Source organism: Lygodium microphyllum, chromosome 14 (assembly GCF_053477565.2).
Source record: "Lygodium microphyllum isolate KBCC chromosome 14, Lygodium_microphyllum_v1.1.10, whole genome shotgun sequence".
Classification (NCBI taxonomy): Eukaryota; Viridiplantae; Streptophyta; class Polypodiopsida; order Schizaeales; family Lygodiaceae; genus Lygodium; species Lygodium microphyllum.
In genome coordinates this window covers 140,014,218-140,033,036 of record NC_141148.1, presented here as the reverse complement: position 1 = coordinate 140,033,036, position 18,819 = coordinate 140,014,218, and the positions used below count along the sequence as shown (strand labels likewise).

The 18,819-nt window shown below is 41.3% G+C and overlaps 1 protein-coding gene across 1 annotated transcript in view; it reads right to left on the bottom strand.

Moving 5' to 3' along the window:
• Positions 1 to 18,548, bottom strand: part of LOC148026167 (putative pentatricopeptide repeat-containing protein At1g03510) — a 42,994-nt gene extending 24,446 nt beyond the window's left edge. The window contains exons 1-2 of the mRNA XM_087692060.1: positions 17,957 to 18,548; positions 8,597 to 9,069 (exon numbers count right to left, since the gene is read on the bottom strand). Of these exons, the coding sequence (XP_087548186.1) occupies positions 8,597 to 9,069; positions 17,957 to 18,548 (1,065 nt within the window). The remainder of the gene's footprint in view (positions 1 to 8,596; positions 9,070 to 17,956) is intronic.
• Positions 18,549 to 18,819: the final 271 nt, after the last annotated feature.

Below are 18,819 nucleotides of genomic sequence, written 5' to 3'. Positions count from 1 at the left end.
AGGACTTTATGAATGTACTTCCTCTGGGAGAGGTAGAGTAGTCCCTGATGCCTGTCACGCTTAATGTGCATACCAAGAATGTGAGAGGCCTATCCCAAGTCCTTCATCTCAAAGCTTTCTTCAGCTGGGATGTAAGAGCATCCAGCTCATCATGAGCTTTTCCTGCTATCAGCATATCATCCACATAAAGTACCAAAATAAGCATTGAGCCATCACGGGCTTTCTTCGTGTAAAGACATGGATCCATAGCACTCCTGCCATAGCCCTGTGACTGCATAAAGGCATCAAACTTATGATACCACTCCCTAGGGGCCCGCTTCAAGCCATAAAGACTTTTCTTCAATTTGCACACTAGTTGCTCCCTGCCAAGTTCTGCAAAGCCCTTAGGCTGCTCCATGTAAATCTCATCATGCAAATCCCCATGCAAGAATGCACTCTTGACATCTATCACAACATGTCCAAGTCAAATGTAACATGTTTGCCTATTCAAATCACATTTTAGTGGTCTATCAAGAAATGAATCTAAGTGTCACCGCTTGGCACTCCTATGGAACGTTCTGGGGTTTGTCACCTAGGGTTTTCCGATTCCGCCTCGCAACGGAACGTTCGTGGCCAAACCCACTAGGATCTACCTGAAATCTGGGTTCCTAGGGATCAAGGTCTCCTGACAATATTCTAACATTAGATTTTGAACATTCTACAGAGAAACCGAATCCAAAGGAGACCCATGCCACACTTGGTTCATGAAGGAGAATGGGAAACGAGAGGGATGAGCTCAATCTCTCTTCCCGTAGGGCATAGTCCCATTTCGCCCCCTAAAATGGCATGAATCAGGTTCTAACTTAACAATACCTAAAGGTCAAATGACAATAAAACCTTGTGAGAAGCCTCCTAGTTCTCTGGGACCACCTTACCGTCGGGTTTTTGCCCACCCACTTCCCTTAATAGCTTTAGTTTTCTAATTAGGTCCTATTGCATTTATGTATGACATTCACAATCAGCTTCTTTAATTAGGCCTTTTAGGGAACAGGATTCATTTGCATAATTTACAATGCTGACACAAAAACAGAGCAAGCTATCCTTTTGACAAACAAGTTCCCTTCAAGTCTATCTTTGTCTCCTACCCATACAGGAGAATTATGTATCCCTTTTGTCCAACAGAAGTACCTAGTCCAAATTACATGGCACCAAAATTTCCATCCTTTATCTAGAATAGGATCTCCTATGCGTTGGGCTCCCGGTAGTCTACAACTTCGTTCCAAACTCGGCAAGGGGTGTCCACAGCTCCACTAAACCCAAGCGAACTACGAGTGAGACACAACTTCCGTGGTTGGCCTTTTCACCACTCGACCTTCGGCCTGTGAATCGAGCAGTGCCCTCTCGGGGTAATCTGCGGTGCAATCATGGAGATGATCCACCCATGCAAAATATCCTTCCTTAATTAATCCAATTAAGAATCAAGCATAATCAAGGCAATCAGCCTAATATCATCTTCCAGTGAAACATTCCTTTATTTCCCATGGCTACTTGTCAACACTGACCTTTGCCATGCTTTTACCATCAAACACAAGCACTTGGAATATTTATCCAAATCACAATGCAACAATCAGTTGATTGTAAAAAGTATTTAGGGTGTTGTTCAATCAACCAACAAAACTAATATTATTTTTTCCAAACAATACAAGAATAGATGCGATAATAATTCCATCGCATATTCGCTCTCCCCCTTGGGATCAAAGAGCGATTCTATGCAAAATTTACTTAATACTTGTATGCACAATTTCTAATGTTATTCTTTTTAGGATTATGCTATTCATAACCCCTGACCGATTGCTCTATCAACGAATAAGACATACACAACTAAGTGCAATTAAGTTCCCTTGATACATGCACTTTGCAAACTCTATCTTTCGAATATATGAGAAGAGGCATATCCCTTCCCATGACCTATTCTCGTACATCATAGTATGGAGCCTAATGTATCTCATACGAGAATCAAAGCAAGCATCTATCAATTTAGAAATACATTACTTATGATCAGAACCACAGTTGGGTTGATAGGCCTTCACCCGAAGCTTCATTGCTGGTTGTAGGATTGCCATCTGCACACAACATTCTTCGCTTGGAGGCCATCATGTGCAAGTAGACTCAAGAGATTAAGAAGACGGAATAGATTTGAGATGGGAGAGTGTAAGAGAAGATGGCTAAACCAAGGATCGAGATAGAGGGAATTGAGCTAACTCTCTCCCTTGTAGCCTCTCGGGGTAACCTCTCTCTCTCTCTCTCTCTCTCTCTCTCTCTCTCAAGCTCTCTCTCACAATCACTTGGAGGGGTATCCTTCTCTCTACCCCTCTCTCGTAGCCTCTCGGGGTCTCCTTATGCTCTCTTGTACCTTCCCGTGCCTCATATTTATAATGAATTAGAGAAGAGGGGATGAGGCTGAGAACAAGAGTTCTTAGTGGAGGGACTCTTGGAAAACTCAGTGATCTGATGCTAAAATCATAATTCTGATGGTTCCATTGGCTCCAAAAGGGGGGTAAAACTGCAAGACACTTGTTGGAAATCTTTCAGATCACTCATTCTTTCTCTCCCTATTCGAAGTGTTGTCTGCTGCCTGTAGAGAGTGTGATCGCGACACACGTGATTTTACCAATCCCTCTCTTTATTTTTTTCTTTTTGTAAAATCTCCAAAACTAACTAGAACATCACTTTTCTTTTCTTTTAAATGACATCCAGTTTTAGAAATCTTCATATCTTTTTAGGATAATATCTAAAATATCTAGACTATGCTATTTTTGCCCAAAATCTAATATTTTTGGACCATCCATACAATCCACATTAATACTAATAATTAATATGGCTCGTAACTCTCATTCATGTTGTAACTTCCGTAAAGGGTGGCTATGGTCCTTGTTAATCTGAGAAAAATATTGGATTTACAACTCTCGATTTTTTAAAATAAAATATTTTTAATTAAATAAAAATTATCAGTTATTAATATTAGTTAGTTTTTTACCTTAGTTAGTCTTTAGTTAGTAACCTTACTAGCTTATTAATTAACTAACTAACTTTTGAACTAACCAACTAACTTTTAATTGTGTGGAAATATTATATCCTCCTCCCCTTAGAGAAATCAAGATGTCCTCATCTCGAGAAAAATCGGGGGTATCATTTTGGAACCTGTGGGTTATGGGCCCACCACACTTTCATTGCGCTATTCTAATCACTTATAGGCATGCGGTCTTTTGAAACAACAACCTATTGTATTTGATATATCTGAGTCTTGATTACAAGAGAAAATTTATTGTAGTTACATCTCATGAATATCTTCTAGGTTTTTTCTAAGTATCTAGTATATTCTGGATCATTGGAGCTTGTACAATTTCATTCTTTGTAAGTTCAAGTTCTCTTCGAGTCCTGTTGGGACAATTGACATGGGGATGTCCAATGTTGTGGCACTCAGAGCATCGGTGTTTAGGGTGCTTTGGACATTCCCTTTTCAAATTACCTAACTCCTTGCAATAGAAACATCACAAAACTTTATCACTTGTGGTCACAAGATTCTTGGTTGTCCTTGGTAGGATTTTCTTCTTTAGACCAAATTGTCCTAGGATCCTTTTAGCAGATTGGAGTGGTCCTTTATCTTGGAAACTATGTTCCCAGATTGTCCTTTTCTTAGTTCGGGACTAAGCTCCATGGACAATTGACTTTGCTTGTAATACTAAAGAATACTTCCAAGCTTTGGTATTCTAGTAAGACACAACCTATATTAGTTGAGAAGCAGCGACTTAAGAAAAATTAATTGCAAGTTATAACTATCATTCCTTGCCAGAGTATCTCTAATCATTTACAAGTTCTAGGTTCAAATTAGATGCAACTCATATTACTCAGGTTAACTGTAGTCACAAGAGTAAAGTTTATTCCAATACAAGTTGTGTTTCATGTCGATAAAATTTCTAGGATTTCGATTCATCCTGAAGAGGCGTTGTAGGCTCTAGGTCTTCATCTTCATCTGATTCCTCTATATATCCATAGACTGCACCTATGTAGCTTTGTTTTCTTAGAGGATCAATGTCTTCTAGACTTAGATCAAGGCAATCTGCTTGGATGTGTCCTAGCTTATTACAATGGAAGCATTGACGGTAGAGACATCTCCTACAGATGTGCCCTATCTCTCTGCATGTGTGGCATCTCTTGTCTTGATCTCGGGAACCATCTTTGTCACAATTGCCCAATTTAAGTTCTTGGATGATTGTCTTTGCTCGAAGTAATGCATCTGGCAAGTCCATTGGATGCATTGCTTCAAGACTGTGATTTAGAGGAGTGTTTAGGCCATGAACACCATAATAGAGATTTTAGAAATTTCTCAAGTCTCACTTTTAATGAATGTCTTACTTTTGTGAATGAAAGATAGCACTATGTTTATGTTTATCTTTAAAGGGCACTTTGTATGTTACAAATATGAGATCACACATCTTGAGAGCTTAAATGATGAATGTAAGCTATGTGGCTATTTGGAGATTTGGATTTCACCTCTATCTTTTCTAGCATAATAACAAAATATGATGTTGCATGGTGGTGGAAACATCAAGGAGGCTTAATTAGTATATACCTAGGAAATTTCCAAGTCTAATGTAAGAATACAATGGTTTGAAGGAGTGCATAGAGAATTTAGAATACAAGAGCCTTAAACATTATATAAAAATATGTTATCATGGCCAAAATTTATAATGTTATGGATTTGAAGATATTATAATATGAGTTTTTTCTTTTAGATATAGCATCATTTAAAGTGACATGTATAAGTTACATGAACTAGGACCTTAAAAGAGTCACCATTAACTAGGTGTGGTTTAATAACTTGATCTAATACCATGTAATAATAAGTTTGGATAACCTATGATGTAATGGTTCTTTTTTTTGTGTAAACCAATAGACACAAGTATGCTAAATAATTGCTCACCCCATTTGCATTTTTTATATGTATATGCATGATATATAAATATCTTTTGCTCAAAATTTCTATCTATATTGACAATATATGGATAACATGGATATTGGCTTTGGCCAAAATCAACTAGCTTCACACTTTGACTAGCTAAATGAACTTTCATATTGTAAAATAAAGATTTATATACCAAGCTAGAAGTTTATGATTTTTCTAAGACCAAAGATTTAACCTTTGACCAATGGTTTGTGTTTCCAAAGAAATAGACCTAATTTTTATTATTAATTAAGACTTATTTGTTAGCTAAGACATAAAGTACAAAATTGGACTTAAACCACTTTATAAGAAATTTCAACACAATTAACTAATGTTATTGAAAGAATAAAAACCATTAAGTAGATTCACTTATTGATATTGGTGGCGTTTAAAAACACCAAGGTAACTACATAAAACACTTTAAATTTCTAACAAGCATATATTTCATAGCCATACAAAAGCCCTTAATGTAAGGGATATATTTACTATGGAAGTCAAAATTAGTCCATATAGAGTCACTGTCTTGTTGTATCATGTAAATTGGAAAAATACAACTTTTGTAGATAGCTGCACTACCATTTATGAAATGTTTGTGATATCCTAACTCATGAGCAAGTCGCATTGCTTCCATATCTTTCAAAGTAGAAACTAAAGGAGTTTGTTTCAACTTGTATAATTGTGAGTTGTTCAATGTAAGTGACAGACGACGTGAGGCATTTGTTGAGTATGTTTGTATAATAGACGGTCATAAAATACAAAATAAGATTTAAACCACTTTATAAGAAATTTCAACACATTTAACTAATGTTATTGAAAGAATAAAAAACATTAAGTAGATTCTCTCATTGATATTGGTGGTGTTTAGAAACACCAAGGTAACACTACAAGGAATTGGGCAATTAGCGACGCCGATTAGCGACGATGGATATCGGCGTCGCTATTGGCGTCGCTATTTGCGTCGCATTTGCGACGCAAATAGCGACGCCAATAGTGACGCCGCAGGGAAAAAAACGTGGCGGAAACCCGAGCGCGGTTTTCATTTCTTTTGCTTCGACTTTTGAGAGCGAGAGCGAGAGAGAGAGCGAAGGCTTTGTGAGAGAAGAAGAGGAAGAAGACTTGCTGCCGCCGCCGCCGCCGCCGTTGTTCGCGAAGGAGAGGAGGAGCCCTCATTGCAAAGAGAAGCCGCCCCACGCTCACCATATCTCATAGATGAGTCTCCCTCTCTCTTTCTTTTGCTTGTTCAAGGTTTAAATCGTTCTCTTTTGCTTGTTTAGGAGAGGAAATGAAAGACAAGGAGAGGGAGAGGGAGAGGGAGAGGGAGAGAGAGGGAGAGAAAGAGAGGGAGAGGGAGAGGGAGAGGGAGAGGGAGAGAGAGAAAGAGAGGGAGAGTGCATTCTCTCTCTCCCTTTCCCTTTTGCTTGTTTAATGTTTAAATCACTTTCTTTTTTGCTTGTTTAGGAGAGGAAACGAGAGAGTAAGAGAGAAAGAGAGGGAGAGGGAGAGGGAGAGGGAGAGGGAGAGAAAGAGAAAGAGAAAGAGAGGGAGAGGGAGAGGGAGAGGGAGGGGGAGGAAATGAGAGAGGGAGAGAAAGAGAAGGAGAGGGAGAAGGAGGGAGAGTGCATTCTCTCTCTCCCTCTCCCTTTTGCTTGTTTAATGTTTAAATCACTTTATTTTTTGCTTGTTTAGGAGAGGAATGAGAGAGAAAGAGAGCGAGAGGGAGAGGGAGGGGAAGGAAATGAGAGAGGGATAGAAAGAGAAAGAGAGGGAGAGTGCATTGTCTCTCTCCCTCTCCCTTTTACTTGGAGGATGTTTAAATCACTTTATTTTTTGCTTGTTTAGGAAATGAGAGAGAAAGAGAGATAGAGAGGGAGAGGGAGAAAAAGAGAAAGAGAGGGAGAGGGAGAAGGAGGGGAAGGAAATGAGAGAGGGAGAGAAAGAGAACGAGAGGGAGAGGGAGAGGGAGAGGGTGAGAGAGAGAGAGTGCATTCTCTCTCTCACGACGGTGTCGAAGGGTTTGTGAAAGCAAAGTCACGTCTTCAGAAGACCTTGAAAAATTTCAGGATAAAAGATCAAACAGATGAATAAGCAAGATGAGGAAATAAAACCAAAGCTCTGTTTTATTTTTGTCCAAATATTTCTTGTTGATGTATTCTTTTAACAAAAACACAAATTTGTCCCTTATAGAAGCAATATTGCATGTTTTAACTCAATTCGTCATTTTACTGTTGCTATAACAGCCCAGAGGGAGCAGGCTAAGAACATCTATCCAAAGGTTCCAAAGGTGATAAGACATCACATGGGCTAAAGGACAACCTATCCAACTCATCTGTCCATCTGAAACTCTTCTTCCTTTTTGATCACAATAATCACTTTTTAGTGGCTAACTGATACAACCAGGCCTACCAGACGGAGTTTTCTTGTCTGCCCAAAAACCTTATTTGCAGGCACAAAAGAAGATCTAAGTGATAGCCTGTATGGAAAATAGGAATTTCAAAGCTCAATTGTGACTGAAGTCCAAGAGCTCAGTAGTGCCCATTTCATAAGGATGCTCAGATGACCATAAAAAACCTGCGCAGAGCTCCTTCGAAATGAAGTAAAATGCCTACTCTATGAGAAAGTAAAGGTACCCTGTTTTAATGACATTGCTTCACTGTAAAGCAGTAAAAAAAAAAACCAAGAATTTATAGTCCTTATCATCTATATCTGTCTCCTGTCATATGCTAAGATAAGGTGAGAGAGGTTGCCCTCAAGGCACAATAGAATAGGGGCATGGAGCAATGTCGAAGTTCTGCTTCAAGCACAGATGAGTATCTAGCATACTCAGATTTGGAATTGGATTCTTGAAATTCATGCCATTCTTGTAATTTGGCACATTGAGCTCACCCGCCATATCAACGAATGCAATCAGATGGCTTGTATTGCTAGCTAGCAGTTATCTTTCCACATCTGTTCTTTGTGTTCACAGGAAACACACAGAAAGCTCCAACACCAAGTTCAGGATTGAATGCACAAACTTGCGCTATGAACACTTTAGTGGAGGTATTCATGTTAAATTCCACAAATGTATTGGGTTTCAATGCATCCCTCTGCCAGTGGAATGCAGCTTGCCATTCTAGAGTGAGAAGCGAGCTGATTCGGCCGATTGATAATCGGTAGTACCAAATCCACAGGTGGAGGTCGCCGTTGCGCATTCCCCATCACTTAACGCAGTTCCTTCCCTCCTCCAAGCAGCTTACAACACAGTCCCTTCATGAATCTCCTGATTGTGATTAGTCGATATTTTTCTTTTAACTTCCACACCTCACGACAAAAACCAGGCCCAATGCCTCCCTGATTCCGCCCTCCAATCTCTGTCTCCCAGATTAGCGTCCTCATCTCCCTCGCTATTTTTTTCTTCTTCCTTCCCCTGTTTCCAATCCTCTCCCGTGCCACCCAAATTGGCGAGCCCCTTTCCCCTGTGTGTCGACTCTTTCTCTCCTCCGAATTCTGCGCTGTATTATCCTCCTTCTCTCCTTCCAAAACACTTTTCAAAAACAAAAGCTTCTCTTTTTCACCCAAAAAGCACGGCTCCTTTTCCCTTTCAGCATCCGAGTATATATTAGACATACAGACATAAGCCACTAGATTCTTCTTATTCAATTGCAATGCATGTTCGAAGGCCTGCCTTTCGAGTTCCAGATTGCCCCACTTCTGACAAGCACCCAAAACAGTAAGCCACAACACAAGGTTAGCTGAATATGGCATCTTCTTTATAACTGCTACTGCCTCGCCTAATAGGCCTGCACGAACAAGGAGATCAACCATGCAAGTGAGGTGCTCCACCGTTGGAATGAGGCCATAGTCTTTGCTCATGCTTTCAAAGTAGATTTGTGCCTTACCCAGTTGACCTATGTGACTGCATGCTTTAAGCACATTACTGAATGTTATCAAGTTTGGTTTTATGCCTTGTGCCCTCATTTTGTTGAATATATAAAATACATCTTCAGCCTTTCCAAGTTGTGCATATCCTGTGATTAGAGCACTCCAGCAGATTACATCTTGCTCTGGAAGTGCATCAAACACATCTTGTGCTTTTGTCGGCAAGCCTAATTTCATATACATATCAATCAACGCAGAACCTACATAAATATCCTTTTTCAGAAATCCTTCCCTAACAACATCAGAATGTAATCCTTGGCCCCTGTTTATAGCTCCAGCCATGCCACAAGCTTTTAAGGTGCAGACAAGTGTGATACTATCCAAAGAGATATCCTCCTCATGCATTTGTTTGAATAATTGTAATGTCTTGTCTCCTTGATCCTGTTCAACATAGACTGAAAGCAACCCTTCATACTCGCTACTATACTCATACGCAGAGAATAAATGTAATCACAACAACTAAGTGTGCATAAAGTATTAAATCGCACACACAACTTTCGGGTGGTTTTCACATCTCGAATGCGCAGCAATACGACATCCACCCCCTCTAATCCTGCGCATCCTCCGGATGGGCCAACTACCCATGATCATTATCATCAAGATCCACAAACAAATCAATCTCTTCATTATGCATTTCCGGTGGATCAACAAGATTTTCAGCCATATCATCTGTCTCTTCCATTGGAGTTTCTTGTCGTTGCTCTTCTCTTGAAAATTCTTCCAATGCATAATCCTCATCATCTCTTTTCTTGAAAATCTTGATTCTTTTTCCAGCAATAGGCACTCTAAGCACTGTCCCATCCAATTCAGTCAGCTCATATGTTGCATTATCAAAGACATGTCTGACTATGTATGGCCCAAACTATCTTTTCACCATCTTCCGAAGTGCAGTATGCTGATTTTCAAGGCTGCTATCAAAGACCAATACCCAATCTCCCTCTTCTATTGCTCTAGGCCGCAAGCGATGCCTGCTATCAAACCTGTCCTTGTTCCTTAGTCTAGCAACCTTCAACCTGTCAATAGCTAGCTGAATATCCTCAGGTCTCCTCTCCAACTGTTGAATCCGAAGAGCTAAGAGCTCCTCTCTCGTCAAATCCTCCTGCCAAGGTAAAACTGACCAAGTCAAAGCACAAGTCTCAATCGGCATAACAGGTTTCTGACCATACATCAACTGTGCAGGCATATATCCTGTGGTAACACTATGAGTCGTACGATCAGCCCATAAAGCAAATGGTAAAAATCTTGGCCACTCTCCAATCCGTCCTCTGCATGCTTTGGCTAATGCTTTCACTATCGGCGGATGCCCTCTTTCACTCTTTCCATTTCCCTCTGGATTGTATGCTGTGGTTAGAGCCAATTTGATTCCTAGCTGAGAGAAAAACTCCCTAGCTTCATCTGCATCCAATTCACCACGATCCGCAGTGATCTTACCCACACAACCATACCTGCAGAAAATTTCCTCCAATAAGAACTTACACACTGCACTAGTGGTCTTCGTTCTCAAAGATCTGCCCTCAACATGATTGGTAAGATCCTCTCTAGCCAAAACAATGTATCTCATCTGCCATAGACCCATAGGCATGGTAACCAAATCAACTACCCACTTATAAAGAATGCATAGCGGATAGGTCGGATGAAGCTCATCTCTATGACGCACTACTGAATACATCTGGCAGTCTCTGCAAGTCTCAACAAAGTGAGAAACATCTCTATACATACCTTTCCACCAATATTTCTCCTTGATTTTCTCATAAGTAGCCCACACTCCTCTATGACCAGCCCAAGGACTCTCATGAAACTCCCTCATCACCTGTAACTGTGTCTCTCTATTGCAGACAACCTGCAAAGGTAATCCGCCTCTTTTCTTCGGATGCTTCCAAAGAAATCCGTCCTTGAGAAAATAACCATAGGCTTTCCTTTTGATCTTCTTAAACTCTTCATCTGTCCATTCATCTCTTTTGCTTAGTGTACTAAGGTACCTGCCAATCTGCAACCAATCTCCAACATAGAGTTCTTCTATGAAAGCCACAATATCATAAACATGACAAACATGATCAACCATAGTGGCTGAAATTTCTGCATCATCCTCTTCTGCAAGTAGAGTCTCCTCATCATCATACCTGGCTCTAGACAACATATCAGCCACTGGATTATCCTTCCCTGCTATGTGTTTAAATTCCGGATTTAATGACTTGATGTATGCAATCCATCTCAACATAGCTATATCCGGAGTAGAGCAACTCGTGATCATACCAATCAATGGCAAGCAATCTGTCTCTACCACAACTAAAGCTCCAATAAAATACTCCTTGTCACATTTAAGAGCCGTGACAATCCCCAATAACTCCCTCTTGATTTGCGGATATCTCCTCTGTCTCTCGTTTAGGACTTTCGCCCCAAACCGAATAGCATACCTATTTCCATCTGCATCATCTTGACCCACAGCCCAACCTATACCAATTGGACTAGTGTCAACTGTCAACACAATAGGCCTATCACAATTATAATCCACTTTCCTAAGAGTAGGAGCATTCTGCAATAATTTCTTCAATTTCCGCATGGCTCTAGTGTGACTCTCATCCCAATAAAATTTCTGCCCCTTTCGAAGCAGCTGATACAAACAATCTGCTATGTGTGCAAAATGAGGTATCCAAATTATATAAAACACACAAGCACCAATGAATCTCCGTACCTCTGAAGTAGTAGAGCAATACTCTGCAATCTTGCCTATAGCATTCACCTTATCAGGTGAGGGTTTCCTGCCATAATATCCACACATATGCCCTACAATAACAACCTCATTCACTCCAAAAACAGATTTTTGCCCTGAAAGTGTCAAGTTCACTTCTTCTAACCTGGCCAAAATCTTCTCACATGCTGAAATATGATCAGCCACAAAGCATCTGCATCCGTGCTCATTTAGGCTCTCATTCTTCTCTTCTTCTGCACACCCCTTAATGGGCACATCATCCAAGAAAGGCATAGTAAGCTGAGGTATGTAATCATGAAGGACCTTATGCATGGCATTCATCATATGCGCAACAGAATTAGTGGCACCTTGAGGCAAGGTACACATCCTGACAAGCCCAATAGGAGTTCTCATGGTGGTTATGTCCTTGCTTTCCAAAGCCACTTGAAACTGATCATAACCTGAATACAAATCACCCAAAGAATAGATGGCACGTCCAGCAAATGCCTCTGCAAACTCATCCACAACTGGACCTATACCAACATTCCTGATAGTAACTCTGTTCACTGGCTGCATGTCCTGAATAAATCGAAGAGTACCATTCTTCTTTGGAACTGTAAACCACCTGTTTGAGTATGGTGCAGATGAAGGCTCAAGGATTCCCATCCTGATTTTTTCATTCAATAAATCAATCAGCTTTGGCAAGTGTGCTTTAGGCACTGGAATAGGTCGGAGATTCCATGGAATATGAGGAATAGTAAAAATGACCATAGGAGCAACAATATCAGGATTCACACATCCAATCTCATGTGGGACAAAAGCAAATCCCCTTCCATGACGCTCAAGCATATCCTGAAAGCATTGCTTCTCTATGGGTAACAAGAAATCACCATTTCCAATTTTCAATTCAGCAAGTGTCTCTACTGAAAATTTATGACCAATATGCTCCGGATTCCTCAAAATTTGCTGTTTAGCAGCCCTCTCTATTTGCTGATCACTGTCAGGTGGAAGCGGTACAGCAACCGGCTTCACCTTCTTATCCACAGTTTTGTATTTCGTGTCAACCCTGGCTTCATTATGCTCTTCTGCATTACATAAACCTTGCTGTAAATCAGCAATTCTGCACTCCAATGGCTGAATATTCTCAGCCCTCTGCTCTATGGACTGCATAGAAACAGCCCCAAACTCTGAATGCTGAAATATTTCAGCAGTAAACTCTGTTGGCTGAAAATTTTCAGCCCTCTGTCTCTCTGAAAGCTGATCATAACCAGCTGAAAACTCTGTTTGCTGAATTTCTTCAGCACTCAACACTCTTTGCTGAGTTTCCTCAGCCTCTGACTCAATTTGTGACACAAAATCTGCAATTTCATGAAACATGTCCAGGGATTGCACTAATACATTACCATGACAATTCAACATATCAGTTTTCAGCATATCTCCCATCTCTGCCATCGTATCTGCACAAATCACACTGTCATACATACCATCTATGTGCTCATCATCCTCCAAAATTCCTGCATTTTTCAAATTTCTCTCCTTCCTGCATATATACTGCCTGGCAGCTCTAGGCAACCTAGAAGTCTTCTGATAACTCATTGAACTGTTTGTTGAAATCCCAACATAACCGGAGGAGAAAACACTGCTGCTGCCAGGAGGCGAGAACTCCAATCTCCTCTCCTCTGTACCACCGTCGTCTCGCGAAACGGCGGTACCTAATGAAAACCCGAATCTCTCACAGTGGGCAAGGGTGCATCTCTGAGAGTATCCCTGTTTCTAACATGGTTCACACATACAGTCATAAACTGAACTGCTCTCATACCATCTTTACTGCGAATCCGTGCATAAGCAGATCCATCATCCATGACCTTTGTCTCCATGCGCATCTCTGTAATGAATGGCTGTCCAAGAATTATGGGATAAGAGCATGAATCCTGCACAAAGAAATGAAAATCCTCCTCTACATCACCAATAGAAACCCTGACACTAGGGCAAGCAGCATATAAATCACCTGCAGTGTTATTGGTGGCTCTCATACGCCACCCATGCTCTACATCCATAGGCCATCTGTTACTCTCATAAACTCCACGAACAATGAGATTAATCTCTGAACCATGATCAACCAATGCAACATAAGGCACCTGTTTTTCTCCAACCTTTACCATCGTCTCTGTAGTTGCCCTAGCCCAATGGCTCCGCGAGAAGTGACTACGCGGTATCAAAACAGGCTCATCAATTTCAGCATAATGCATAGGCTGAACCCTCTTCTCTACCTGCGGCAAAACAGAAGCATTATCAACCATAACCTCATCATCATCCTCATCCAACTCTCCAATCAAAACTCCCTGTGTGTCAGTGGTAGCCAATGCATGTCTCTTCCTCTTCAGGACCTCCTGAAACTGATCCTGAAACTCTCTTTTTGAGATGCCCAAAATCTCAGAAATAGTGAAAGTCACCTCACTGCCAAGTATCTTATCATTAAAGTTTTTCTTCATGTCTGTAGATGTCTCAATATCGGATATCAATCTGAATCCTGGCTGCTTTCTCTCTCTAGGCTCTTGCCTCTTTTCTCTCTTTTGAGCATCCTCCATCTGTCGATCTGGCCCTGGTCTTGAAGATGGTCTTGCAGTAGGTGGAGTAACAAACTCACCCCCTCTAGTCTTCTTAGCTGCACTTGGATTTTCTTCATCCCTCTTACGCTTCTCCTCAACAAATACATCTGCACCATGAGATTTAGCCAAATAAGCATAAATAGAATACTTGTCAACAGGCGAGTCCCAACCTGTCTCTGATCTGATGCTAGAGCCTGCACTAGTCAAAACAGTTTGCTGAATTTTCCCCTTGTTTGCAGTCTCCATAGCATAAGTCCATAGTGCGGACTGAGTCTCCGATCCCTTCTCAATCTGTACTCCATATGCAGAAGCATCACCTCTAGCTGTCACGTAAGAAGTACGCGCAGCCATGTCCTCCACTAACTTCTTCATTCCACCTTTACCAAAGTTGGTAGCAAGTGGAGCTCCTGTCTCAGTCAACCAAATCTTACCATCTTGCCCCCAATATACCAAATTCTGCCTCCTTGCATCCTGGAAAGAGTCACAATCCCTGCAATGCTGATGCTCCGTACTATCACACCAAATACATCTCCGATCTCTCCTAGGTGCACTAGGAGCACTCCTAGGTGCAGTAGGAGCACTAGAAGAAGTAGTAGGCACAGTCGAAGCAAACTGCTCCTTCAACTTACCCACCAACTCCGCTTTGACTGACTCCAGTGTCAAATCTGTGATACCTTTGATTATGTCATCAAGAGAAGTAGGCACCGATGGATCGGATGGTTTTGGAACAGAAGGTGTAGGCATCGGTCGTGGAACAGGAGGAATAGGTGGAGTGGAAATAGTAGGCACTGGCATAGGCCAAGAAACTGGCTGAGGAGGAGAAGAAATAACAGGGATAGAAGCAGGCATAGGAGCTGATGATGGTGTAGGTGTCATGGAACCATTCTGTAGGCGAGTCTTCCATATCCTCCTCTTGGTCAAAGTCGAGACTGCATCCTGAGCATCCTGCCAATCAGTTTTAAGACCCATAGGCTTCGTGCGATCTTCAAGAAGCTCACCCAATTCTTCTTGAAGAGCAGGATCTGCAACTTGTAAGAAAAGCTCAACTTTTTCAACATCCAATGCTCTTTGTTCAATAGCATCAAGCTGACTATACCTTTCCTCAAATTCTCGAATCAACTCCGAAGCAGCGATACCTTTGTTTGGCATGTAGACCCACTCTTGGAATGGCCGCCGAGTAGCCATACCAAAGTCCTCAAGGAAGTATTCTTCTTTCAAGGCCTTCTTAAAATCTTGCCAATGTGTATTTTGAATAAAAAGATCAGTCACTTTTGTCCTCAAAGCAGGTGTGACAAGACGAAGGAAGTACTTACTCATAAGTCCAGCAGGAACTCCAAAAAACCCCATCTTGATCTCATATGTCTTCAAATATGCTGAAACATTACGCCCATCAAATAGCTTCTTCTCACTCTCAACTGCTTCAATAGCCTTAGTCGCGCTGTTTGCATTCTCTTGCTCTGAATAGAGTTGCCTTTGCTGAGACAACTGCTGTTGATGCAATTGTTGTTGCTGCTGCATATACATTTGTGTTTGCTGATTTTGGAGCTGCATATACATGGACATATTCTGCAAAATCTGTTTTAGATCCTCCGTTGAAGTACTTGACGCAGCAGTCATTGATGGAGCTGAAGTAGACGCAGCTGGAATTGTAGAAGAGGCTGAAAAAGAGGCTGAAGAATCTCCCATCCTGAAATTTCTGCGACGCTTTCACGTCGGGTTCACCAAAGATGTCGAAGGGTTTGTGAAAGCAAAGTCACGTCTTCAGAAGACCTTGAAAAATTTCAGGATAAAAGATCAAACAGATGAATAAGCAAGATGAGGAAATAAAACCAAGGCTTTGTTTTATTTTTGTCCAAATATTTCTTGTTGATGTATTCTTTTAACAAAAACACAAATTTGTCCCTTATAGAAGCAATATTGCATGTTTTAACTCAATTCGTCATTTTACTGTTGCTATAACAGCCCAGAGGGAGCAGGCTAAGAACATCTATCCAAAGGTTCCAAAGGTGATAAGACATCACATGGGCTAAAGGACAACCTGTCCAACTCATCTGTCCATCTGAAACTCTTCTTCCTTTTTGATCACAATAATCACTTTTTAGTGGCTAACTGATACAACCAGGCCTGCCAGACGGAGTTTTCTTGTCTGCCCAAAAACCTTATTTGCAGGCACAAAAGAAGATCTAAGTGATAGCCTGTATGGAAAATAGGAATTTCAAAGCTCAATTGTGACTGAAGTCCAAGAGCTCAGTAGTGCCCATTTCATAAGGATGCTCAGATGACCATAAAAAACCTGCGCAGAGCTCCTTCGAAATGAAGTAAAATGCCTACTCTATGAGAAAGTAAAGGTACCCTGTTTTAATGACATTGCTTCACTATAAAGCAGTAAAAAAAAAACCAAGAATTTATAGTCCTTATCATCTATATCTGTCTCCTGTCATATGCTAAGATAAGGTGAGAGAGGTTGCCCTCAAGGCACAATAGAATAGGGGCATGGAGCAATGTCGAAGTTCTGCTTCAAGCACAGATGAGTATCTAGCATACTCAGATTTGGAATTGGATTCTTGAAATTCATGCCATTCTTGTAATTTGGCACATTGAGCTCACCCGCCATATCAACGAATGCAATCAGATGGCTTGTATTGCTAGCTAGCAGTTATCTTTCCACATCTGTTCTTTGTGTTCACAGGAAACACACAGAAAGCTCCAACACCAAGTTCAAGATTGAATGCACAAACTTGCGCTGTGAACACTTTAGTGGAGGTATTCATGTTAAATTCCACAAATGTATTGGGTTTCAATGCATCCCTCTGCCAGTGGAATGCAGCTTGCCATTCTAGAGTGAGAAGCGAGCTGATTCGGCCGATTGATAATCGGTACTACCAAATCCACAGGTGGAGGTCGCCGTTGCGCATTCCCCATCACTGAACGCAGTTCCTTCCCTCCTCCAAGCAGCTTACAACACAGTCCCTTCATGAATCTCCTGATTGTGATTAGTCGAGATTTTTCTTCTGAGCCGTAGCCACCACAGAAATATGCGCCTGACAATTGCATCTACTGCACTTCCAGGTACGGGTAGGTTGAGTCGTTTGAGTTGTAGAGTTTTCGGCTGTCAACGATGGTGGCAAAGAAGCAAAATTAACTCGGAAAAAGGAGGGGGCAGGTCTTTTGATGTTCCATGAGGCTTGAAAGACTAAAACTTCCTCCTTTCCCATTCATCTCCCGTCGATCCCTTCAATGCTTTCTTCTCCTGCGTGTCGACTCCTTCTCTCCTCAGAATTCTCCTCAGTTTTTTTTAATCCCACTTTCCAGTTGACGACTTCCTCTGTTTCCCAGAATTCTGCGCCCTTCACTGTCTAAAAAAAAGACCCACTCCCCAATACTCCGTGGTGGAAGACGAGTGTATGTAGAATTGTAAGGGAAAAAACCCTAGAATAAACTTCCACACCTCACGACAAAAACCAGGCTCAATGCCTCCCTGATTCTGCCCTCCAATCTCTGTCTCCCAGATTAGCGTCCTCATCTCCCTCGCTATTTTTTTCTTCTTCCTTCCCCTGTTTCCAATCCTCTCCCGTGCCACCCAAATTGGCGAGCCCCTTTCCCCTGTGTGTCGACTCTTTCTCTCCTCCGAATTCTGCGCTGTATTATCCTCCTTCTCTCCTTCCAAAACACTTTTCAAAAACAAAAGCTTCTCTTTTTCACCCAAAAAGCACGGCTCCTTTTCCCTTTCAGCATCCGAGTATATATTAGACATACAGACATAAGCCACTGGATTCTTCTTATTCAATTGCAATGCATGTTCGAAGGCCTGCCTTCCGAGTTCCAGATTGCCCCACTTCTGACAAGCACCCAAAACAGTAAGCCACAACACAAGGTTAGCTGAATATGGCATCTTCTTTATAACTGCTACTGCCTCGCCTAATAGGCCTGCACGAACAAGGAGATCAACCATGCAAGTGAGGTGCTCCACCGTTGGAATGAGGCCATAGTCTTTGCTCATGCTTTCAAAGTAGATTTGTGCCTTACCCAGTTGACCTGTGTGACTGCATGCTTTAAGCACATTACTGAATGTTATCAAGTTTGGTTTTATGCCTTGTGCCCTCATTTTGTTGAATATATAAAATACATCTTCAGCCTTTCCAAGTTGTGCATATCCTGTGATTAGAGCACTCCAGTAGATTACATCTTGCTCTGGAAGTGCATCAAACACATCTCGTGCTTTTGTCGGCAAGCCTAATTTCATATACATATCAATCAACGCAGAACCTACATAAATATCCTTTTTCAGAAATCCTTCCCTAACAACATCAGAATGTAATCCTTGGCCCCTGTTTATAGCTTCAGCCATGCCACAAGCTTTTAAGGTGCAGACAAGTGTGATACTATCCAAAGAGATATCCTCCTCATGCATTTGTTTGAATAATTGTAATGTCTTGTCTCCTTGATCCTGTTCAACATAGACTGAAAGCAACCCTTCATACTCGCTACTATACTCATACGCAGAGAATAAATGTAATCACAACAACTAAGTGTGCATAAAGTATTAAATCGCACACACAACTTTCGGGTGGTTTTCACATCTCGAATGCGCAGCAATACGACAACGGGTTTGGTTGTTT